The 25,556-nt window shown below is 43.4% G+C and overlaps 1 protein-coding gene across 1 annotated transcript in view; it reads right to left on the bottom strand.

Annotated features, from left to right (window-relative positions):
• The window catches only part of LOC140425874 (collagen alpha-6(VI) chain-like), a 75,150-nt gene that overhangs the window by 9,229 nt on the left and 40,365 nt on the right, over positions 1 to 25,556 (bottom strand). Inside the window, exons 10-13 of the mRNA XM_072510254.1 lie at positions 14,777 to 15,334; positions 11,432 to 11,989; positions 7,722 to 8,276; positions 5,241 to 5,330 (exon numbers count right to left, since the gene is read on the bottom strand). Of these exons, the coding sequence (XP_072366355.1) occupies positions 5,241 to 5,330; positions 7,722 to 8,276; positions 11,432 to 11,989; positions 14,777 to 15,334 (1,761 nt within the window). The remainder of the gene's footprint in view (positions 1 to 5,240; positions 5,331 to 7,721; positions 8,277 to 11,431; positions 11,990 to 14,776; positions 15,335 to 25,556) is intronic.

Genomic DNA, 25,556 nt, shown 5'->3' with positions numbered 1-25,556 from the left:
AAGTGTCAGAGGATTCCAAGAAAGTCCCAGCACTTGAAAACCCTCACATTCCCTGAAAGCCATTAATTTTGTAAGCACCCTTTTAGTTTAACCGAGCAAGCCTCACTAGCCTGTGATTGACTGTTTCCAGGTTCAGGCATAACTGTGTGATGGATTATTTATTTATTTTTCCTTTCACGTTTGAATGCATCTCAAGTACAGTTCTTTGATGCGAACCACAATGTTTGCAAACACTCTTGCAATGATTGTCTGTTCCTCACCACATCAAAGGAGCTAAATTGCTTCAGTTCCTCATTTCTCACTTCCAGGTTTCATTTGCCCCTTTCCCTGTCTACCTGGTCCCCTAAGCTCTGCACCGGAGGCTGTGTCTGGTCCCGGCAAGATGCCGACATTGAACTAATGCCCGGCTCTGTACTACTCCACTTCTTTGGGACTCAGTGTAGTCCCAGAAATAGCCACTGGTTCTGGTGGTGCTGCAGGATAAGAGCACTCACTGCTGACTATCTGATTGCATGGCAGCTCCCGGAGGAAGGATATCTTCTTGGATGGGGGCAGAAGTTCTGGATGAGCAAATTAAAGGCCCTATTGTAGTTAAATGGCTGAAGAGTGAGCTGGCCATTTGAAGCACACTTGCCTCTGACTTTTATATTGGTGTGCGGAAGGACCATACTCGTAGACTTACGTTCTGCCTGCCATATTTTCTCTCCCTTCCCCGCACCCCCAATTTTCTTCCTGTAACTTCCCCAATCCCCTCACTCTCTCTATCTCTCTCTCTCGTCTGCCTCTCCGAATTACTCGCCCCAAATCTCTTCCCCAATTTTTTTCTTTTCTTTCAGTTATCCTCACCTTCCAGATTCGTCATCCACTTTACCTTCATATTTTCCTCTCCATCTTTCAATTCCCAATCCCTGTGCTGTTCCCTGCCCACTTCCTTAGTTCTCAAAGGGCAGCACGGTAGCATTGTGGATAGCACAATTGCTTCACAGCTCCAGGGTCCCAGGTTCGATTTCGGCTTGGGTCACTGTCTGTGTGGAGTCTGCACATCCTCCCCGTGTGTGCGTGGGTTTTCTCCGGGTGCTCTGGTTTCCTCCCACAGTCCAAAGATGTGCAGGTTAGCTGGATTGGCCATGATAAATTGCCCTTAGTGTCCAAAATTCCCCTTAGTGTTGGGTGAGGTTACTGGGTTCTGGGGATAGAATGGAGGTGTTGACCTTCGGTAGGGTGCTCTTTCCAAGAGCCGGTGCAGACTCGATGGGCCGAATGGCCTCCTTCTGCACTGTGAATTCTATGATTCTATGAAAGTTCCTTCGGTGATATCACCTGGGTGTGAGGGAAACAATGTCACACAAAGGGAAACCTCTGAAGAGAGTGAAGCATCAGTTTGCTCACAACTATTCAGTTAGTTCACCCTGCCTACTTCAAGCCCAGCTGCTTGGTGGAATTGTTAAAAGTAGGAATAAATGTGCATGGGGAAAAAAGAGGATCAACTGTCAAGTTTATTGGAACTGACAAATCAACCACCAAAACGGTTAAACGTCATCTGTTGGAGAAGCCTGTTAAGTTGTTAAGGTTTTCAAAATTCTTACTTTCAATGTGACTGCTTGGCTGAAGTATGCCAGGCTCCTGGCATTAAAAGGAACGCAACAATTATCACAATCTTGAGGAGACAACACAGTTGTTCCTAATCTTCTACGTCTGCACTGATGGTAAATTTGCTACCAATCAACGCATACTGGAAAGATGAACAGCAAAGCAGCCATGATATTCCCAAATCCACTCACTGCCAGTGGGCAAGGCTCCCAATTCTAGCACTGGCTTCAAAGTTTTCTCCAACCATGGAATCAATCTGCTAGTTTAAAAAGAAAAATTCAAACTTTTTCAACTCACCATTTGGATTGCGTGCTTCAAATGAAATCCATTTTTCCAGGTCCTTTAGGGTATCAAAGTTGTCTAGATGAAATGCTTTTTCATGGGATCCTGAAATCGTCACAAGCTCAGCATGATTAGCAGCGCCAATACCGATGGCAAAAACATTAAGCCCTCTATCTCTGATGGCTCTGGCAGCTTCAGACACCTGATCACCTGACTCTCCATCTGTAATCAGTATGAGGTATTGTTGTATTCCAGGCCGGCCCCCTTTTGAGCTATCAAAGTAGCCGATTGTAAAGTTCAGTGCTTGGCCGGTATTTGTACCCCCATGTAACTGCTGAATCTGATGAACAGCTTTCAGTAATACTGCTTTGTCATCATATTGATCAAGCTGAAATTCCAAACGTGGCTTAGTGCTGAACTGTATGACACCAATTTGGACTCTGGTTTTACCAAACTCATTTTTGTTGATAAAGCTTATTATAGCTTCTTTTACTTGTTCAAAGTTTTGAGAGTGTATACTACTTGATCCATCGATTAGGAAAATGATGTCCGCCACTTCTGGATTACTGCCGGCTGCAGGAAAATAAATCAAAAAAGATTTGTTTGCAATTTCATCATTTGTGCCAGGAAGGAGAGGGAGTTTTAAGCAATCTAGGTTTGTATTGTTGGATATTAGAAGTAAAGGTAGTGGTTCTCCGGCTGCGTCCACCTGGTGACAGGAAAATGAGGAACGAGGTCATTGGGAACCCATCTCCATTCTACGTGGCACACCATTGGCATTCATGCGGCGGGCGGGCAGCAGAATCCGGCCCAAAGGTACAGATTTAGTGAGTATAATTAAATCTTTTTTTGAAATAAAGTTGAACACTTAAGTTTAATTTGCGCTCAGCAATGGTGTTTGCATGTTTGGGAGGTTTGGTTTCATTTCAAACTTTGACTGTTTTGTGATTAGAGTTTACCATGTTAAAAACCAAACAGGAGCACTGGAATTTGCTTAGCAACCAGGGGCCACTTTAAGTTTGAAATTCTTTTTGCATTTAGTTAAGGCTGGACCCAAGGCAGCTGGAGGTAGGTAGCTGGAGGAGAAACAGCTCTCCCAACTGTGCCAGAAGCAGAGAAGCAGAACAATGAAGTCATGGGAAGGAAGCAAGTCCCAGAGACTAATGAACAAATGGTTCGAGAAACCTTGGAATTACAAGAGATGTTCCAGGAAAATGGGAGTCAAAACAACAAAGGACCTGGAAATTGAAAAAAGGTACTGTTCATTGAAGTTAAAGGAAGGGACAGAGAGAGAGAATCTCCAGTTAAAGACAGCTGAAAAGTACAGACCTGATGGAGTCGGCTAGCAAGAAGCCAGTTATCTGAAGTAATCCTAAGGTTGGTGAGATCTTAATGCCTGTGAAGCAACAGTGATCTATTGTGGTGGCTGTGTCCTGAGAGATCGTGTGGAAGATTGAAAGCACATGGCAATTCAAAATAGAAAATCCTTCGAAGGAGATTCTACAAGCCTCAAAATTACTTCTTGCTGGAAGAAAGAGCTGAGGGAAAACGTTCTTTGGACGAAGATTCTAAGGCATGTCTTTTCAAGACTTAAATTTGTGAAACGCTTGAGTGGAAGTCAGAGCCCATTGAGGCCAGTTGGCTCACAGTGTAAGAAACATCTGGGGGGAATTGAGGAGGAATCTACAGAAGTTAAATTGGGTGTATCTGCCACTTGGTTTTAGAGTGGGCTGTGAAGAGAAGTCAGGGATTGCAGTGAAAAATCAATGATGAAACACTTTCCCTTTCCTAAAAGCTGCTCCCTTAGACAAAAGCCTTTCAAACAGCAGCTGTTACAAGTGTCAGAGGATTCCAAGAAAGCCCCCAGCACTTCAAAACCGTCACATTCCCTGAGAGCCATTAATTTTGTAAGCACCCATTTAGCTTCACCGAGCAAGACCTCACTAGCCTGTGATTGACTGTTTCCAGGTTCAGGCATAACTGTCTGATGGATGATTTATTTATTGTTCCCTTCACGTTTGAATGCATCTCAAGTACAGTTCTTTGATGCGAACCACAATGTTTACAAACACGCTTGCAATGATTGTCTGCTCCTCACCACATCAAAGGAGCTAAATAGTTTAATTTCCTCATTTCTCACCTCCAGGTTTCATTTGCCCGTTTCACTGTCTAACTGGTCCCCTTAACTCTCCACCGGAGGCTGTGTCTGGTGCCGGCAAGATCCTGAACTTGAACTAATGCTCGGCTCCGTATTACTTCACTTCTTTGGGACTCTGTGTAGTCCCAGAAATGGCCACCGGTTCTGGTGGTGCTGCAGGATAAGAGCACTCATTGCTGACTATTTGATTGCATGGCAGCTCCCGGAGGCAGGATATCCACTTGGATGGGGGCAGAAGTTCTGGCTGAGCCAATTAAAGGCCCTATTGTATCTAAATGGCTGACGGGTGAGCTGGCCATTTGAAGCACACTTGCCTCTGACTTTTACATTGGTGTGCAGAAGGAGCATACTTGTAGAGTAAAGTTCTGCCACCCATATTTTCTCTCCCTCCCCCGCACCCCCAATTTTCTACCTGCAACTTCCCCAATCCCCTCACTCTCTCTATCTCTCTCTCTCGTATGCCTCTCCAAATTGCTCTCCCCAAATCTCTTCCCCAATTTTTTTCTTTTCTTTCAGTTCTCCTCACCTTCCAGCATTGTCATTTACTTTTCCTTCATACTTTCATCTCCATCTTTCCACTCCCAATCCCTGTGCTGGTCCCTGCCCACTTCCTTAGTTCTCAAGTTCCTTCGGTGATATCACCTGGGTATGAGGGAAACAACCTCACACAAAGGGAAACCTCTGAAGGGAGTGAAGCATCAGTTTGCTCACAAATATTCAGTTATTTCACCCTGCCTACTTCAAGCCCAGCTGCTTGGTGGAATTGTGAAAAGTAGGAATAAATGCGCATGGGGAAAAAAGAGGATAAACTGTCAAGTTCATTGGAACTGACAAATCAACCACCAAAAGCGTTAGACGTCATCTGTTGGAGGAACCTGTTAAGTTATTAAGGTTTTCAAAATTATTCCTTTCAATGTGGCTGCTTGCGTGAAGTATGTCAGGCTTCTGGCATTAAAAGGAACTCAACAATTATCACAATCTTGAGGAGACTACACAGTTGTTCCTAATCTTCTACGTCTGCCCTGATGGTAAATTTGCTACCAATCAACGCATACTGGAAAATTGGAACAGCAAAGCATCCATGATATTCCCAAATCCACTCACTGCCAGTGGGCAAGGCTCCCAATTCTAGCACTGGCTTCAAAGTTTTCTCCAACCATGGAATCAATCTGCTAGTTTAAAAAGTAATATTCAAAATTTTTCAACTCACCATTTGGACTGTGTGCTTCAAATGAAATCCATTTTTCCAGGTCCTTTAGGGTATCAAAGTTGTCTAGATGAAATGTGTTTTCATGGGATCCTGAAATCGTCACAAGCTCAGCATGATTAGCAGAGCCAATACCGATGGCAAAAACATTAAGCCCTCTATCTCTGATGGCTCTGGCAGCTTCAGACACATGATCGCCTGACTCTCCATCTGTAATCAGTATGAGGTATTGTCGTATTCCAGGCCGGCCCCCTTTTGAGCTATCAAAGTTGTCGATTGTAAAGTTCAGTGCTTGGCCGGTATTTGTACCCCCATGTAACACTTCAGTTTAATTTGCACTAAGCAATGGTGCTTGCATGTTTGGGAGGTTTGGTTTCATTTCAAACTTTGTCTGTATTGTTATTAGAGAGTTTACATTGTTAAAAATCAAACAGGAGCACTGGAATTTGGTTCACAACCAGGGGCCACTTTAAGTTAGAAAGACTTTTTGCATTTAGTTAAGGCTGGACCCAAGGCTGCTGGAGGTAGGTAGCTGGAGGAGAAACAGCTCTGCCAACTGTGCCAGAAGCAGAGAAGCAGAACAATGAAGTCATGGGAAGGAAGCAAGTCCCAGAAACTAATGAACAGATAGTTCGAGAAACCTAGGAATTACAAGAGATGTTCCAGGTAAACTGAACTCAAAAGAACAAAGGAACGGGCAATTGAAAAAAGGTACTGTTCATTGAAGTTAAAGCAAGGGAAAGAGAGAGAGAGAGAGTCTCCAGTTAAAGACAGCTGAAAAGTACAGACCTGATGGAGTTGGCTAGCGACAAGCCAGTTATCTGAAGTAATCGTAAGGTTGGTGATATCTTAATGCCTGTGAAGCAATAGTGATCTGTTGTTGTGGCTGTGTCCTGAGAGATCGTGTGGAAGATTGAAAGCACATGGCAATTCAAAATAGAAAATCCTTCTAAGGAGATTCTACAATCCTCAAAATTACTTCATGCTGGAAGAAAGAGCTGAGGGAAAACGTTGTTTGGACGAAGATTCTAAGGCATGTCTTTTCAAGAGTTAAATTTGTGAAACACTAGCCTGTGATTGACTGTTTCCAGGTTCAGGCATAACTGTGTCATGGATTATTTATTTATTTTTCCCTTCACGTTTGAATGCATCTCAAGTACAGTTCTTTGATGCGAACCACAATGTTTGCAAACACTCTTGCAATGATTGTCTGTTCCTCACCACATTAAAGGAGCTAAATTGCTTCATTTCCTCATTTCTCACTTCCAGGTTTCGTTTGCCCCTTTCCCTGTCTACCTGGTCCCCTAAGCTCTGCACCGGAGGCTGTGTCTGGTCCCGGCAAGATGCCGAACTTGAACTAATGCCCGGCTCCGTACTACTCCACTTCTTAGGGACTCAGTATAGTCCCAGAAATAGCCACCGGTTCTGGTGGTGCTGCAGGATAAGAGCACTCACTGCTGACTATTTGATTGCATGGCAGCTCCCGGAGGCAGGATATTCTCTTGGATGGGGGCAGAAGTTCTGGATGAGCAAATTAAAGGCCCTATTGTAGTTAAATGGCTGAAGAGTGAGCTGGCCATTTGAAGCAGACTTGCCTCTGACTTTTATATTGGTGTGCGGAAGGACCATACTCGTAGAGTAACGTTCTGCCAGCCATATTTTCTCTCCCTTCCCCGCACCCGCAATTTTCTTCCTGTAACTTCCCCAATCCCCTCACTCTCTCTATCTCTCTCTCTCATCTGGCTCTCCGAATTACTCTCCTCAAATCTCTTGCCCAATTTTTTTTTTTTCTTTCAGTTCTCCTCACCTTCCAGGATTGTCATTCTCTTTTCCTTCATATTTTCCTCTCCATCTTTCAATTCCCAATTCCTGTGCTGTTCCCTGCCCACTTCCTTAGTTCTCAAGTTCTTTCGGTAATATCATCTGGGGTGAGGGAAACAACCTCACGCAAAGAGAAACCTCTGAAGAGAGTGAAGCATCAGTTTGCTCTCAACCATTCAGTTATTTCACCCTGCCTACTTCAAGCCCAGCTGCTTGGTGGAATTGTTAAAAGTAGGAATAAATGTGCATGGGGAAAAAAGAGGATAAACTGTCAAGTTCATTGGAACTGACAAATCAACCACCAAAACCGTTAGACGTCATCTGTTGGAGGAGCCTGTTAAGTTATTAAGGCTTTCAAAATTATTCCTTTCAATGTGGCTGCTTGGCTGAAGTATGCCAGGCTTCTGGCATTAAAAGGAACTCAACAATTATCACCATCTTGAGGAGACAACACAGTTGTTCCTAATCTTCTACGTCTGCCCTGATGGTAAATTTGCTACCAATCAACGCATACTGGAACAATGAACAGCAAAGCATCCATGATAATCCCAAATCCATTGCCAGTGGGCAAGGCTCCAATTCTAGCACTGGCTTCAAAGTTTTCTCCAACCATGGAATCAATCTGCTAGTTTAAAAAGTAATATTCAAACTTATTCAACTCACCATTTGGACTGTGTGCTTCAAATGAAATCCATTGTTCCAGGTTTAGGGTATCAAAGTTGTCTAGATGAAATGCTTTTTCATGGGATCCTGAAATCGTCACAAGCTCAGCATGATTAGCAGAGCCAATACCGATGGCAAAAACATTAAGCCCTCTATCTCTGATGGCTCTGGCAGCTTCAGACACATGATCGCCTGACTCTCCATCTGTAATCAGTATGAGGTATTGTTGTATTCCAGGCCGGCCTCCTTTTGAGCTATCAAAGTAGTCGATTGTAAAGTTCAGTGCTTGGCCGGTATTTGTACCCCCATGTAACTGCTGAATCTGATGAACAGCTTTCAGTAATACTGCTTTGTCATCATATTGATCAAGTTGGAATTCCAAACGTGGCTTAGTGCTGAACTGTATGATGCCAATTTGGACTCTGGTTTTACCAAACTCATTTTTGTTGATGAAGGTTACTATAGCGTCTTTTACTTGTTCAAAGTTTTGAGAGTGTATACTACTTGATCCATCGATTAGGAAAATGATGTCCGCCACTTCTGGATTACTGCCGGCTGCAGGTAAATAAAGCAAAAAAGATTTGTTTGCAATTACATCATTTGTGCCAGGAAGGAGAGGGAGTTTTAAGCAATCTATGTTTGTATTGTTGGATATTAGAAGTAAAGGTAGTGTTTCTCCGGCTGCGTCCAACTGGCGACAGGAAAATGAGGAACGAGGTTATTGGAGAACCCATCTCCATTCTACATGGCACACCATTGCCGTTCATGCGGCGGGCGGGCAGCAGAATCCGGCACAAATTACAGATTTCAGTGAGTATAATTAAATCTTTTTTTGAAATAAAGTTTAACACTTAAGTTTAATTTGCGCGAAGCAATGGTGTTTGCATATTTGGGAGGTTTGGTTTCATTTCAAACTTTGTCTGTTTTGTGATTAGAGAGTTTACCATGTTAAAAACAAAACAGGAGCACTGGAATTTGCTTAGCAACCAGGGGCCACTTTAAGTTTGAAATACTTTTTGCATTTAGTTAAGGCTGGACCCAAGGCAGCTGGAGGTAGGTAGCTGGAGGAGAAACAGCTCTCCCAACTGTGCCAGAAGCAGAGAAGCAGAACAATGAAGGCATGGGCAGGAAGCAAGTCCCAGAAACTAATGAACAAATGGTTCGAGAAACCTTAGAATTACAAGAGATGTTCCAGGAAAATGGAAGTCAAAACCACAAAGGACCTGGAAATTGAAAAAAGGTACTGTTCATTGAAGTTAAAGGAAGGGACAGAGAGAGAGATTCTCCAGTTAAAGACAGCTGAAAAGTACAGACCTAAAGGAGTCGGCTAGCAAGAAGCCAGTTATCTGAAGTAATCCTAAGGTTTGTGATATCTTAATGCCTGTGAAGCAATAGTGATCTATTGTGGTGGCTGTGTCCTTAGAGATCGTGTGAAAGATTGAAAGCACATGGCAATTGAAAACAGAAAATCCACCTAAGGAGATTCTACAATCCTCAAAATTACTTCTTGCTGGAAGAAAGAGCTGAGGGAAAACGTTCTTTAGACGAAGATTCTAAGGCATGTCTTTTCAAGACTTTAATTTGTGAAACACTTGAGTGGAAGTCAGGGTCCATTGAGGCCAGTTGGCTCGCAGTGTAAGAAACATCTGGGGGGATTTGAGGCGGAATCTACAGAAGTTTGATTGGGTGTCATCTGCCACTTGGTTTCAGAGTGGGCTGTGAAGAGAAGTCAGGGATCGCAATGAAAAATCAATGATGAAACACATTCGTTTTCCTAAAATCTCCTCCCTTAGACAAAAGCCTTTCAAACAGCAGCTGTTACAAGTGTCAGAGGATTCCAAGAAAGCCCCCAGCACTTCAAAACCGTCACATTGCCTGAGAGCCATTAATTTTGTAAGCACCCATTTAGCTTCACCGAGCAAGACCTCACTAGCCTGTGATTGACTGTTTCCAGGTTCAGGCATAACTGTGTGATGGATGATTTATTTATTGTTCCCTTCACGTTTGAATGCATCTCAAGTACAGTTCTTTGATGCGAACCACAATGTTTACAAAAACACTTGCAATGATTGTCTGCTCCTCACCACATCAAAGGAGCTAAATAGTTTCATTTCCTCATTTCTCACCTCCAGGTTTCATTTGCCCCTTTCACTGTCTACCTGGTCCCCTAAGCTCTCCACCGGAGGCTGTGTCTGGTGCCGGCAAGATCCCGAACTTGAACTAATGCCCGGCTCCGTATTACTCCACTTCTTTGGGACTCAGTGTAGTCCCAGAAATGGCCACCGGTTCTGGTGGTGCTGCAGGATAAGAGCACTCATTGCTGACTATTTGATTGCATGGCAGCTCCCGGAGGCAGGATATCCTCTTGGATGGGGGCAGAAGTTCTGGCTGAGCCAATTAAAGGCCCTATTGTATTTAAATGGCTGATGGGTGAGCTGGCCATTTGAAGCACACTTGCCTCTGACTTTTACATTGGTGTGCAGAAGGAGCATACTTGTAGAGTAAAGTTCTGCCACCCATATTTTCTCTCCCTCCCCCGCACCCCAAATTTTCTTCCTGCAACTTCCCCAATCCCCTCACTCTCTCTATCTCTCTCTCTCGTCTGCCTCTCCGAATTACTCGCCCCAAATCTCTTCCCCAATTTTTTTCTTTTCTTTCAGTTCTCCTCACCTTCCAGATTCGTCATTCACTTTACCTTCATATTTTCCTCTCCATCTTTCAATTCCCAATCCCTGTGCTGTTCCCTGCCCACTTCCTTAGTTCTCAAAGGGCAGCACGGTAGCATTGTGGATAGCACAATTGCTTCACAGCTCCAGGGTCCCAGGTTCGATTTCGGCTTGGGTCACTGTCTGTGTGGAGTCTGCACATCCTCCCCGTGTGTGCGTGGGTTTTCTCCGGGTGCTCTGGTTTCCTCCCACATCCAAAGATGTTCAGGTTAGCTGGATTGGCCATGATAAATTGCCCTTAGTGTCCAAAATTCCCCTTAGTGTTGGGTGAGGTTACTGGGTTCTGGGGATAGAATGGAGGTGTTGACCTTGGGTAGGGTGCTCTTTCCAAGAGCCGGTGCAGACTCGATGGGCCGATTGGCCTCCTTCTGCACTGTGAATTCTATGATTCTATGAAAGTTCCTTCGGTGATATCACCTGGGTGTGAGGGAAACAACGTCACACAAAGGGAAACCTCTGAAGAGAGTGAAGCATCAGTTTGCTCACAACTATTCAGTTATTTCACCCTGCCTACTTGAAGCCCAGCTGCTTGGTGGAATTGTTAAAAGTAGGAATAAATGTGCATGGGGAAAAAAGAGGATCAACTGTCAAGTTTATTGGAACTGACAAATCAACCACCAAAACGGTTAAACGTCATCTGTTGGAGAAGCCTGTTAAGTTGTTAAGGTTTTCAAAATTCTTCCTTTCAATGTGGCTGCTTGGCTGAAGTATGCCAGGCTCCTGGCATTAAAAGGAACGCAACAATTATCACAATCTTGAGGAGACAACACAGTTGTTCCTAATCTTCTACGTCTGCACTGATGGTAAATTTGCTACCAATCAACGCATACTGGAAAGATGAACAGCAAAGCAGCCATGATATTCCCAAATCCACTCACTGCCAGTGGGCAAGGCTTCCAATTCTAGCACTGGCTTCAAAGTTTTCTCCAACCATGGAATCAATCTGCTAGTTTAAAAAGAAAAATTCAAACTTTTTAAACTCACCATTTGGACTGCATGCTTCAAATGAAATCCATTTTTCCAGGTCCTTTAGGGTATCAAAGTTGTCTAGATGAAATGCTTCTTCATGGGATCCTGAAATCGTCACAAGCTCAGCATGATTAGCAGAGCCAATACCGATGGCAAAAACATTAAGACCTCTATCTCTGATGGCTCTGGCAGCTTCAGACACATGATCGCCTGACTCTCCATCTGTAATCAGTATGAGGTATTGTTGTATTCCAGGCCGGCCCCCTTTTGAGCTATCAAAGTAGTCGATTGTAAAGTTCAGTGCTTGGCCGGTATTTGTACCCCCATGTAACTGTTGAATCTGATGAACAGCTTTCAGTAATACTGCTTTGTCATCATATTGATCAAGCTGAAATTCCAAATGTGGCTTAGTGCTGAACTGTATGACACCAATTTGGACTCTGGTTTTACCAAACTCATTTTTGTTGATAAAGGTTTCTATAGCTGATTTTACTTTTTCAAAGTCTTGAGAGCGTATACTACTTGATCCATCGATTAGGAAAATGATGTCCGCCACTTCTGGATTACTGCCGGCTGCAGGAAAATAAATCAAAAAAGATTTGTTTGCAATTTCATCATTTGTGCCAGGAAGGAGAGGGAGTTTTAAGCAATCTATGTTTGTATTGTTGGATATTAGAAGTAAAGGTAGTGGTTCTCCGGCTGCGTCCACCTGGTGACAGGAAAATGAGGAACGAGGTCATTGGGAACCCATCTCCATTCTACGTGGCACACCATTGGCATTCATGCGGCGGGCGGGCAGCAGAATCCGGCCCAAAGGTACAGATTTAGTGAGTATAATTAAATCTTTTTTTGAAATAAAGTTGAACACTTAAGTTTAATTTGCGCTCAGCAATGGTGTTTGCATGTTTGGGAGGTTTTGTTTCATTTCAAACTTTGACTGTTTTGTGATTAGAGAGTTTACCATGTTAAAAACCAAACAGGAGCACTGGAATTTGCTTAGCAACCAGGGACCACTTTAAGTTTGAAATTCTTTTTGCATTTAGTTAAGGCTGGACCCAAGGCAGCTGGAGGTAGGTAGCTGGAGGAGAAACAGCTCTCCCAACTGTGCCAGAAGCAGAGAAGCAGAACAATGAAGTCATGGGAAGGAAGCAAGTCCCAGAGACTAATGAACAAATGGTTCGAGAAACCTTGGAATTACAAGAGATGTTCCAGGAAAATGGGAGTCAAAACAACAAAGGACCTGGAAATTGAAAAAAGGTACTGTTCATTGAAGTTAAAGGAAGGGACAGAGAGAGAGAATCTCCAGTTAAAGACAGCTGAAAAGTACAGACCTGATGGAGTCGGCTAGCAAGAAGCCAGTTATCTGAAGTAATCCTAAGGTTGGTGAGATCTTAATGCCTGTGAAGCAACAGTGATCTATTGTGGTGGCTGTGTCCTGAGAGATCGTGTGGAAGATTGAAAGCACATGGCAATTCAAAATAGAAAATCCTTCTAAGGAGATTCTACAATCCTCAAAATTACTTCTTGCTGGAAGAAAGAGCTGAGGGAAAACGTTGTTTGGACGAAGAATCTAAGGCATGTCTTTTCAAGAGTTAAATTTGTGAAACACTTGAGTAGAAGTCAGAGTCCATTGAGGCCAGTTGGCTCACAGTGTAAGAAACATCTGGGGGAAATTGAGGTGGAATCTACAGAAGTTTGATTGGGTGTCATCTGCCACTTGGTTTCAGAGTGGGCTGTGAAGAGAAGTCAGGGATAGCAATGAAAAATCAATGATGAAACACTTTCTCTTTCCTAAAAGCTCCTCCCTTAGACAAAAGCCTTTCAAACAGCAGCTGTTATAAGTGTCAGAGGATTCCAAGAAAGTCCCAGCACTTGAAAACCCTCACATTCCCTGAGAGCCATTAATTTTGTAAGCACCCATTTAGCTTCACCGAGCAAGACCTCACTAGCCTGTGATTGACTGTTTCCAGGTTCAGGCATAACTGTGTGATGGATTATTTATTTATTGTTCCCTTCACGTTTGAATGCATCTCAAGTACAGTTCTTTGATGCGAACCACAATGTTTACAAACATGCTTGCAATGATTGTCTGCTCCTCACCACATCAAAGGAGCTAAATAGTTTAATTTCCTCATTTCTCACCTCCAGGTTTCATTTGCCCGTTTCACTGTCTAACTGGTCCCCTTAACTCTCCACCGGAGGCTGTGTCTGGTGCCGGCAAGATCCTGAACTTGAACTAATGCTCGGCTCCGTATTACTTCACTTCTTTGGGACTCTGTGTAGTCCCAGAAGTGGCCACCGGTTCTGGTGGTGCTGCAGGATAAGAGCACTCATTGCTGACTATTTGATTGCATGGCAGCTCCCGGATTCCACTTGGATGGGGGCAGAAGTTCTGGCTGAGCCAATTAAAGGCCCTATTGTATCTAAATGGCTGACGGGTGAGCTGGCCATTTGAAGCACACTTGCCTCTGACTTTTACATTGGTGTGCAGAAGGAGCATACTTGTAGAGTAAAGTTCTGCCACCCATATTTTCTCTCCCTCCCCCGCACCCCCAATTTTCTTCCTGCAACTTCCCCAATCCCCTCACTCTCTCTATCTCTCTCTCTCGTATGCCTCTCCAAATTGCTCTCCCCAAATCTCTTCCCCAATTTTTTTCTTTTCTTTCAGTTCTCCTCACCTTCCAGCATTGTCATTCACTTTTCCTTCATACTTTCCTCTCCATCTTTCCACTCCCAATCCCTGTGCTGGTCCCTGCCCACTTCCTTAGTTCTCAAGTTCCTTCGGTGATATCACCTGGGTATGAGGGAAACAACCTCACACAAAGGGAAACCTCTGAAGGGAGTGAAGCATCAGTTTCCTCACAACTATTCAGTTAGTTCACCCTGCCTACTTCAAGCCCAGCTGCTTGGTGGAATTGTGAAAAGTAGGAATAAATGTGCATGGGGAAAAAAGAGGATAAACTGTCAAGTTCATTGGAACTGACAAATCAACCACCAAAACCGTTAGACGTCATCTGTTGGAGGAACCTGTTAAGTTATTAAGGTTTTCAAAATTATTCCTTTCAATGTGACTGCTTGGCTGAAGTATGCCAGGCTCCTGGCATTAAAAGGAACGCAACAATTATCACAATCTTGAGGAGACAACACAGTTGTTCCTAATCTTCTACGTCTGCACTGATGGTAAATTTGCTACCAATCAACGCATACTGGAAAGATGAACAGCAAAGCAGCCATGATATTCCCAAATCCACTCACTCCAGTGGGCAAGGCTCCCAATTCTAGCACTGGCTTCAAAGTTTTCTCCAACCATGGAATCAATCTGCTAGTTTAAAATGTAATATTCAAAATTTCTCAACTCACCATTTGGTCTGTGTGCTTCAAATGAAATCCATTGTTCCAGGTCCTTTAGGGTATCAAAGTTGTCGAGATGAAATGCTTTTTCATGGGATCCTGAAATCGTCACAAGCTCAGCATGATTAGCAGAGCCAATACCGATGGCAAAAACATTAAGCCCTCTATCTCTGATGGCTCTGGCAGCTTCAGACACATGATCGCCTGACTCTCCATCTGTAATCAGTATGAGGTATTGTTGTATTCCAGGCCGGCCCCCTTTTGAGCTGTCAAAGTAGTCGATTGTAAAGTTCAGTGCTTGGCCGGTATTTGTACCCCCATGTAACTGCTGAATCTGATGAACAGCTTTCAGTAATACTGCTTTGTCATCATATTGATCAAGCTGAAATTCCAAACGTGGCTTAGTGCTGAACTGTATGATGCCAATTTGGACTCTGGTTTTACCAAACTCATTTTTGTTGATAAAGCTTATTATAGCTTCTTTGACTTGTTCAAAGTTTTGAGACTGTATACTACTTGATCCATCGATTAGGAAAATGATGTCCGCCACTTCTGGATTACTGCCCGCTGCAGGAAAATAAAACAAAAAAGATTTGTTTGCAATTTCATCATTTGTGCCAGGAAGCAGAGGGACTTTTAAGCAATCTATGTTTGTATTGTTGGATATTAGAAGTAAAGGTAGTGTTTCTCCGGCCGCGTTCACCTGGCGACAGGAAAATGAGGAACGAGGTCATTGGAGAACGCATCTCCATTCTACGTGGCACACCGTTGGCGTTCATGCGGCGGGCGGGCAGCAGAATCCGGCCCAAAGGTACAGATTTAGTGAGTATAATTAAATCTTTTTTTGAAATAAAGTTGAACACTTAAGTTTAATTTGCGCTCAGCAATGGTGTTTGCATGTTTGGGAGGTTTTGTTTCATTTCAAACTTTGACTGTTTTGTGATTAGAGAGTTTACCATGTTAAAAACCAAACAGGAGCACTGGAATTTGCTTAGCAACCAGGGACCACTTTAAGTTTGAAATTCTTTTTGCATTTAGTTAAGGCTGGACCCAAGGCAGCTGGAGGTAGGTAGCTGCAGGAGAAACAGCTCTCCCAACTGTGCCAGAAGCAGAGAAGCAGAACAATGAAGTCATGGGAAGGAAGCAAGTCCCAGAGACTAATGAACAAATGGTTCGAGAAACCTTGGAATTACAAGAGATGTTCCAGGAAAATGGGAGTCAAAACAACAAAGGACCTGGAAATTGTAAAAAGGTACTGTTCATTGAAGTTAAAGGAAGGGACAGAGAGAGAGAATCTCCAGTTAAAGACAGCTGAAAAGTACAGACCTGATGGAGTCGGCTAGCAAGAAGCCAGTTATCTGAAGTAATCCTAAGGTTGGTGAGATCTTAATGCCTGTGAAGCAACAGTGATCTATTGTGGTGGCTGTGTCCTGAGAGATCGTGTGGAAGATTGAAAGCACATGGCAATTCAAAATAGAAAATCCTTCTAAGGAGATTCTACAATCCTCAAAATTACTTCTTGCTGGAAGAAAGAGCTGAGGGAAAACGTTGTTTGGACGAAGATTCTAAGGCATGTCTTTTCAAGAGTTAAATTTGTGAAACACTTGAGTAGAAGTCAGAGTCCATCGAGGCCAGTTGGCTCACAGTGTAAGAAACATCTGGGGGAAATTGAGGTGGAATCTACAGAAGTTTGATTGGGTGTCATCTGCCACTTGGTTTCAGAGTGGGCTGTGAAGAGAGGTTAGGGATAGCAATGAAAAATCAATGATGAAACACTTTCTCTTTCCTAAAAGCTCCTCCCTTAGACAAAAGCCTTTCAAACAGCAGCTGTTATAAGTGTCAGAGGATTCCAAGAAAGTCCCAGCACTTGAAAACCCTCACATTCCCTGAGAGCCATTAATTTTGTAAGCACCCATTTAGCTTCACCGAGCAAGACCTCACTAGCCTGTGATTGACTGTTTCCAGGTTCAGGCATAACTGTGTGATGGATTATTTATTTATTGTTCCCTTCACGTTTGAATGCATCTCAAGTACAGTTCTTTGATGCGAACCACAATGTTTACAAACATGCTTGCAATGATTGTCTGCTCCTCACCACATCAAAGGAGCTAAATAGTTTAATTTCCTCATTTCTCACCTCCAGGTTTCATTTGCCCGTTTCACTGTCTAACTGGTCCCCTTAACTCTCCACCGGAGGCTGTGTCTGGTGCCGGCAAGATCCTGAACTTGAACTAATGCTCGGCTCCGTATTACTTCACTTCTTTGGGACTCTGTGTAGTCCCAGAAGTGGCCACCGGTTCTGGTGGTGCTGCAGGATAAGAGCACTCATTGCTGACTATTTGATTGCATGGCAGCTCCCGGATTCCACTTGGATGGGGGCAGAAGTTCTGGCTGAGCCAATTAAAGGCCCTATTGTATCTAAATGGCTGACGGGTGAGCTGGCCATTTGAAGCACACTTGCCTCTGACTTTTACATTGGTGTGCAGAAGGAGCATACTTGTAGAGTAAAGTTCTGCCACCCATATTTTCTCTCCCTCCCCCGCACCCCCAATTTTCTACCTGCAACTTCCCCAATCCCCTCACTCTCTCTATCTCTCTCTCTCGTATGCCTCTCCAAATTGCTCTCCCCAAATCTCTTCCCCAATTTTTTTCTTTTCTTTCAGTTCTCCTCACCTTCCAGCATTGTCATTTACTTTTCCTTCATACTTTCATCTCCATCTTTCCACTCCCAATCCCTGTGCTGGTCCCTGCCCACTTCCTTAGTTCTCAAGTTCCTTCGGTGATATCACCTGGGTATGAGGGAAACAACCTCACACAAAGGGAAACCTCTGAAGGGAGTGAAGCATCAGTTTGCTCACAAATATTCAGTTATTTCACCCTGCCTACTTCAAGCCCAGCTGCTTGGTGGAATTGTGAAAAGTAGGAATAAATGCGCATGGGGAAAAAAGAGGATAAACTGTCAAGTTCATTGGAACTGACAAATCAACCACCAAAAGCGTTAGACGTCATCTGTTGGAGGAACCTGTTAAGTTATTAAGGTTTTCAAAATTATTCCTTTCAATGTGGCTGCTTGCGTGAAGTATGTCAGGCTTCTGGCATTAAAAGGAACTCAACAATTATCACAATCTTGAGGAGACTACACAGTTGTTCCTAATCTTCTACGTCTGCCCTGATGGTAAATTTGCTACCAATCAACGCATACTGGAAAATTGGAACAGCAAAGCATCCATGATATTCCCAAATCCACTCACTGCCAGTGGGCAAGGCTCCCAATTCTAGCACTGGCTTCAAAGTTTTCTCCAACCATGGAATCAATCTGCTAGTTTAAAAAGTAATATTCAAAATTTTTCAACTCACCATTTGGACTGTGTGCTTCAAATGAAATCCATTTTTCCAGGTCCTTTAGGGTATCAAAGTTGTCTAGATGAAATGTGTTTTCATGGGATCCTGAAATCGTCACAAGCTCAGCATGATTAGCAGAGCCAATACCGATGGCAAAAACATTAAGCCCTCTATCTCTGATGGCTCTGGCAGCTTCAGACACATGATCGCCTGACTCTCCATCTGTAATCAGTATGAGGTATTGTCGTATTCCAGGCCGGCCCCCTTTTGAGCTATCAAAGTTGTCGATTGTAAAGTTCAGTGCTTGGCCGGTATTTGTACCCCCATGTAACACTTCAGTTTAATTTGCACTAAGCAATGGTGCTTGCATGTTTGGGAGGTTTGGTTTCATTTCAAACTTTGTCTGTATTGTTATTAGAGAGTTTACATTGTTAAAAATCAAACAGGAGCACTGGAATTTGGTTCACAACCAGGGGCCACTTTAAGTTAGAAAGACTTTTTGCATTTAGTTAAGGCTGGACCCAAGGCTGCTGGAGGTAGGTAGCTGGAGGAGAAACAGCTCTGCCAACTGTGCCAGAAGCAGAGAAGCAGAACAATGAAGTCATGGGAAGGAAGCAAGTCCCAGAAACTAATGAACAGATAGTTCGAGAAACCTAGGAATTACAAGAGATGTTCCAGGTAAACTGAACTCAAAAGAACAAAGGAACGGGCAATTGAAAAAAGGTACTGTTCATTGAAGTTAAAGCAAGGGAAAGAGAGAGAGAGAGAGTCTCCAGTTAAAGACAGCTGAAAAGTACAGACCTGATGGAGTTGGCTAGCGACAAGCCAGTTATCTGAAGTAATCGTAAGGTTGGTGATATCTTAATGCCTGTGAAGCAATAGTGATCTGTTGTTGTGGCTGTGTCCTGAGAGATCGTGTGGAAGATTGAAAGCACATGGCAATTCAAAATAGAAAATCCTTCTAAGGAGATTCTACAATCCTCAAAATTACTTCATGCTGGAAGAAAGAGCTGAGGGAAAACGTTGTTTGGACGAAGATTCTAAGGCATGTCTTTTCAAGAGTTAAATTTGTGAAACACTAGCCTGTGATTGACTGTTTCCAGGTTCAGGCATAACTGTGTCATGGATTATTTATTTATTTTTCCCTTCACGTTTGAATGCATCTCAAGTACAGTTCTTTGATGCGAACCACAATGTTTGCAAACACTCTTGCAATGATTGTCTGTTCCTCACCACATTAAAGGAGCTAAATTGCTTCATTTCCTCATTTCTCACTTCCAGGTTTCGTTTGCCCCTTTCCCTGTCTACCTGGTCCCCTAAGCTCTGCACCGGAGGCTGTGTCTGGTCCCGGCAAGATGCCGAACTTGAACTAATGCCCGGCTCCGTACTACTCCACTTCTTAGGGACTCAGTATAGTCCCAGAAATAGCCACCGGTTCTGGTGGTGCTGCAGGATAAGAGCACTCACTGCTGACTATTTGATTGCATGGCAGCTCCCGGAGGCAGGATATTCTCTTGGATGGGGGCAGAAGTTCTGGATGAGCAAATTAAAGGCCCTATTGTAGTTAAATGGCTGAAGAGTGAGCTGGCCATTTGAAGCAGACTTGCCTCTGACTTTTATATTGGTGTGCGGAAGGACCATACTCGTAGAGTAACGTTCTGCCAGCCATATTTTCTCTCCCTTCCCCGCACCCGCAATTTTCTTCCTGTAACTTCCCCAATCCCCTCACTCTCTCTATCTCTCTCTCTCATCTGGCTCTCCGAATTACTCTCCTCAAATCTCTTGCCCAATTTTTTTTTTTTCTTTCAGTTCTCCTCACCTTCCAGGATTGTCATTCTCTTTTCCTTCATATTTTCCTCTCCATCTTTCAATTCCCAATTCCTGTGCTGTTCCCTGCCCACTTCCTTAGTTCTCAAGTTCTTTCGGTAATATCATCTGGGGTGAGGGAAACAACCTCACGCAAAGAGAAACCTCTGAAGAGAGTGAAGCATCAGTTTGCTCTCAACCATTCAGTTATTTCACCCTGCCTACTTCAAGCCCAGCTGCTTGGTGGAATTGTTAAAAGTAGGAATAAATGTGCATGGGGAAAAAAGAGGATAAACTGTCAAGTTCATTGGAACTGACAAATCAACCACCAAAACCGTTAGACGTCATCTGTTGGAGGAGCCTGTTAAGTTATTAAGGCTTTCAAAATTATTCCTTTCAATGTGGCTGCTTGGCTGAAGTATGCCAGGCTTCTGGCATTAAAAGGAACTCAACAATTATCACCATCTTGAGGAGACAACACAGTTGTTCCTAATCTTCTACGTCTGCCCTGATGGTAAATTTGCTACCAATCAACGCATACTGGAACAATGAACAGCAAAGCATCCATGATAATCCCAAATCCATTGCCAGTGGGCAAGGCTCCAATTCTAGCACTGGCTTCAAAGTTTTCTCCAACCATGGAATCAATCTGCTAGTTTAAAAAGTAATATTCAAACTTATTCAACTCACCATTTGGACTGTGTGCTTCAAATGAAATCCATTGTTCCAGGTTTAGGGTATCAAAGTTGTCTAGATGAAATGCTTTTTCATGGGATCCTGAAATCGTCACAAGCTCAGCATGATTAGCAGAGCCAATACCGATGGCAAAAACATTAAGCCCTCTATCTCTGATGGCTCTGGCAGCTTCAGACACATGATCGCCTGACTCTCCATCTGTAATCAGTATGAGGTATTGTTGTATTCCAGGCCGGCCTCCTTTTGAGCTATCAAAGTAGTCGATTGTAAAGTTCAGTGCTTGGCCGGTATTTGTACCCCCATGTAACTGCTGAATCTGATGAGCAGCTTTCAGTAATACTGCTTTGTCATCATATTGATCAAGTTGGAATTCCAAACGTGGCTTAGTGCTGAACTGTATGATGCCAATTTGGACTCTGGTTTTACCAAACTCATTTTTGTTGATGAAGGTTACTATAGCGTCTTTTACTTGTTCAAAGTTTTGAGAGTGTATACTACTTGATCCATCGATTAGGAAAATGATGTCCGCCACTTCTGGATTACTGCCGGCTGCAGGTAAATAAAGCAAAAAAGATTTGTTTGCAATTACATCATTTGTGCCAGGAAGGAGAGGGAGTTTTAAGCAATCTATGTTTGTATTGTTGGATATTAGGAGTAAAGGTAGTGTTTCTCCGGCTGCGTCCAACTGGCGACAGGAAAATGAGGAACGAGGTTATTGGAGAACCCATCTCCATTCTACATGGCACACCATTGCCGTTCATGCGGCGGGCGGGCAGCAGAATCCGGCACAAATTACAGATTTCAGTGAGTATAATTAAATCTTTTTTTGAAATAAAGTTTAACACTTAAGTTTAATTTGCGCGAAGCAATGGTGTTTGCATATTTGGGAGGTTTGGTTTCATTTCAAACTTTGTCTGTTTTGTGATTAGAGAGTTTACCATGTTAAAAACAAAACAGGAGCACTGGAATTTGCTTAGCAACCAGGGGCCACTTTAAGTTTGAAATACTTTTTGCATTTAGTTAAGGCTGGACCCAAGGCAGCTGGAGGTAGGTAGCTGGAGGAGAAACAGCTCTCCCAACTGTGCCAGAAGCAGAGAAGCAGAACAATGAAGGCATGGGCAGGAAGCAAGTCCCAGAAACTAATGAACAAATGGTTCGAGAAACCTTAGAATTACAAGAGATGTTCCAGGAAAATGGAAGTCAAAACCACAAAGGACCTGGAAATTGAAAAAAGGTACTGTTCATTGAAGTTAAAGGAAGGGACAGAGAGAGAGATTCTCCAGTTAAAGACAGCTGAAAAGTACAGACCTAAAGGAGTCGGCTAGCAAGAAGCCAGTTATCTGAAGTAATCCTAAGGTTTGTGATATCTTAATGCCTGTGAAGCAATAGTGATCTATTGTGGTGGCTGTGTCCTTAGAGATCGTGTGAAAGATTGAAAGCACATGGCAATTGAAAACAGAAAATCCACCTAAGGAGATTCTACAATCCTCAAAATTACTTCTTGCTGGAAGAAAGAGCTGAGGGAAAACGTTCTTTAGACGAAGATTCTAAGGCATGTCTTTTCAAGACTTTAATTTGTGAAACACTTGAGTGGAAGTCAGGGTCCATTGAGGCCAGTTGGCTCGCAGTGTAAGAAACATCTGGGGGGATTTGAGGCGGAATCTACAGAAGTTTGATTGGGTGTCATCTGCCACTTGGTTTCAGAGTGGGCTGTGAAGAGAAGTCAGGGATCGCAATGAAAAATCAATGATGAAACACATTCGTTTTCCTAAAATCTCCTCCCTTAGACAAAAGCCTTTCAAACAGCAGCTGTTACAAGTGTCAGAGGATTCCAAGAAAGCCCCCAGCACTTCAAAACCGTCACATTGCCTGAGAGCCATTAATTTTGTAAGCACCCATTTAGCTTCACCGAGCAAGACCTCACTAGCCTGTGATTGACTGTTTCCAGGTTCAGGCATAACTGTGTGATGGATGATTTATTTATTGTTCCCTTCACGTTTGAATGCATCTCAAGTACAGTTCTTTGATGCGAACCACAATGTTTACAAAAACACTTGCAATGATTGTCTGCTCCTCACCACATCAAAGGAGCTAAATAGTTTCATTTCCTCATTTCTCACCTCCAGGTTTCATTTGCCCCTTTCACTGTCTACCTGGTCCCCTAAGCTCTCCACCGGAGGCTGTGTCTGGTGCCGGCAAGATCCCGAACTTGAACTAATGCCCGGCTCCGTATTACTCCACTTCTTTGGGACTCAGTGTAGTCCCAGAAATGGCCACCGGTTCTGGTGGTGCTGCAGGATAAGAGCACTCATTGCTGACTATTTGATTGCATGGCAGCTCCCGGAGGCAGGATATCCTCTTGGATGGGGGCAGAAGTTCTGGCTGAGCCAATTAAAGGCCCTATTGTATTTAAATGGCTGATGGGTGAGCTGGCCATTTGAAGCACACTTGCCTCTGACTTTTACATTGGTGTGCAGAAGGAGCATACTTGTAGAGTAAAGTTCTGCCACCCATATTTTCTCTCCCTCCCCCGCACCCCAAATTTTCTTCCTGCAACTTCCCCAATCCCCTCACTCTCTCTATCTCTCTCTCTCGTCTGCCTCTCCGAATTACTCGCCCCAAATCTCTTCCCCAATTTTTTTCTTTTCTTTCAGTTCTCCTCACCTTCCAGATTCGTCATTCACTTTACCTTCATATTTTCCTCTCCATCTTTCAATTCCCAATCCCTGTGCTGTTCCCTGCCCACTTCCTTAGTTCTCAAAGGGCAGCACGGTAGCATTGTGGATAGCACAATTGCTTCACAGCTCCAGGGTCCCAGGTTCGATTTCGGCTTGGGTCACTGTCTGTGTGGAGTCTGCACATCCTCCCCGTGTGTGCGTGGGTTTTCTCCGGGTGCTCTGGTTTCCTCCCACATCCAAAGATGTTCAGGTTAGCTGGATTGGCCATGATAAATTGCCCTTAGTGTCCAAAATTCCCCTTAGTGTTGGGTGAGGTTACTGGGTTCTGGGGATAGAATGGAGGTGTTGACCTTGGGTAGGGTGCTCTTTCCAAGAGCCGGTGCAGACTCGATGGGCCGATTGGCCTCCTTCTGCACTGTGAATTCTATGATTCTATGAAAGTTCCTTCGGTGATATCACCTGGGTGTGAGGGAAACAACGTCACACAAAGGGAAACCTCTGAAGAGAGTGAAGCATCAGTTTGCTCACAACTATTCAGTTATTTCACCCTGCCTACTTGAAGCCCAGCTGCTTGGTGGAATTGTTAAAAGTAGGAATAAATGTGCATGGGGAAAAAAGAGGATCAACTGTCAAGTTTATTGGAACTGACAAATCAACCACCAAAACGGTTAAACGTCATCTGTTGGAGAAGCCTGTTAAGTTGTTAAGGTTTTCAAAATTCTTCCTTTCAATGTGGCTGCTTGGCTGAAGTATGCCAGGCTCCTGGCATTAAAAGGAACGCAACAATTATCACAATCTTGAGGAGACAACACAGTTGTTCCTAATCTTCTACGTCTGCACTGATGGTAAATTTGCTACCAATCAACGCATACTGGAAAGATGAACAGCAAAGCAGCCATGATATTCCCAAATCCACTCACTGCCAGTGGGCAAGGCTTCCAATTCTAGCACTGGCTTCAAAGTTTTCTCCAACCATGGAATCAATCTGCTAGTTTAAAAAGAAAAATTCAAACTTTTTAAACTCACCATTTGGACTGCATGCTTCAAATGAAATCCATTTTTCCAGGTCCTTTAGGGTATCAAAGTTGTCTAGATGAAATGCTTTTTCATGGGATCCTGAAATCGTCACAAGCTCAGCATGATTAGCAGAGCCAATACCGATGGCAAAAACATTAAGACCTCTATCTCTGATGGCTCTGGCAGCTTCAGACACATGATCGCCTGACTCTCCATCTGTAATCAGTATGAGGTATTGTTGTATTCCAGGCCGGCCCCCTTTTGAGCTATCAAAGTAGTCGATTGTAAAGTTCAGTGCTTGGCCGGTATTTGTACCCCCATGTAACTGTTGAATCTGATGAACAGCTTTCAGTAATACTGCTTTGTCATCATATTGATCAAGCTGAAATTCCAAATGTGGCTTAGTGCTGAACTGTATGACACCAATTTGGACTCTGGTTTTACCAAACTCATTTTTGTTGATAAAGGTTTCTATAGCTGATTTTACTTTTTCAAAGTCTTGAGAGCGTATACTACTTGATCCATCGATTAGGAAAATGATGTCCGCCACTTCTGGATTACTGCCGGCTGCAGGAAAATAAATCAAAAAAGATTTGTTTGCAATTTCATCATTTGTGCCAGGAAGGAGAGGGAGTTTTAAGCAATCTATGTTTGTATTGTTGGATATTAGAAGTAAAGGTAGTGGTTCTCCGGCTGCGTCCACCTGGTGACAGGAAAATGAGGAACGAGGTCATTGGGAACCCATCTCCATTCTACGTGGCACACCATTGGCATTCATGCGGCGGGCGGGCAGCAGAATCCGGCCCAAAGGTACAGATTTAGTGAGTATAATTAAATCTTTTTTTGAAATAAAGTTGAACACTTAAGTTTAATTTGCGCTCAGCAATGGTGTTTGCATGTTTGGGAGGTTTTGTTTCATTTCAAACTTTGACTGTTTTGTGATTAGAGAGTTTACCATGTTAAAAACCAAACAGGAGCACTGGAATTTGCTTAGCAACCAGGGACCACTTTAAGTTTGAAATTCTTTTTGCATTTAGTTAAGGCTGGACCCAAGGCAGCTGGAGGTAGGTAGCTGGAGGAGAAACAGCTCTCCCAACTGTGCCAGAAGCAGAGAAGCAGAACAATGAAGTCATGGGAAGGAAGCAAGTCCCAGAGACTAATGAACAAATGGTTCGAGAAACCTTGGAATTACAAGAGATGTTCCAGGAAAATGGGAGTCAAAACAACAAAGGACCTGGAAATTGAAAAAA

Source organism: Scyliorhinus torazame, chromosome 6 (genome assembly GCF_047496885.1).
Source record: "Scyliorhinus torazame isolate Kashiwa2021f chromosome 6, sScyTor2.1, whole genome shotgun sequence".
In the NCBI taxonomy this organism is placed as follows: domain Eukaryota; kingdom Metazoa; phylum Chordata; class Chondrichthyes; order Carcharhiniformes; family Scyliorhinidae; genus Scyliorhinus; species Scyliorhinus torazame.
This window is presented reverse-complemented; position numbering and strand designations above follow the sequence as displayed.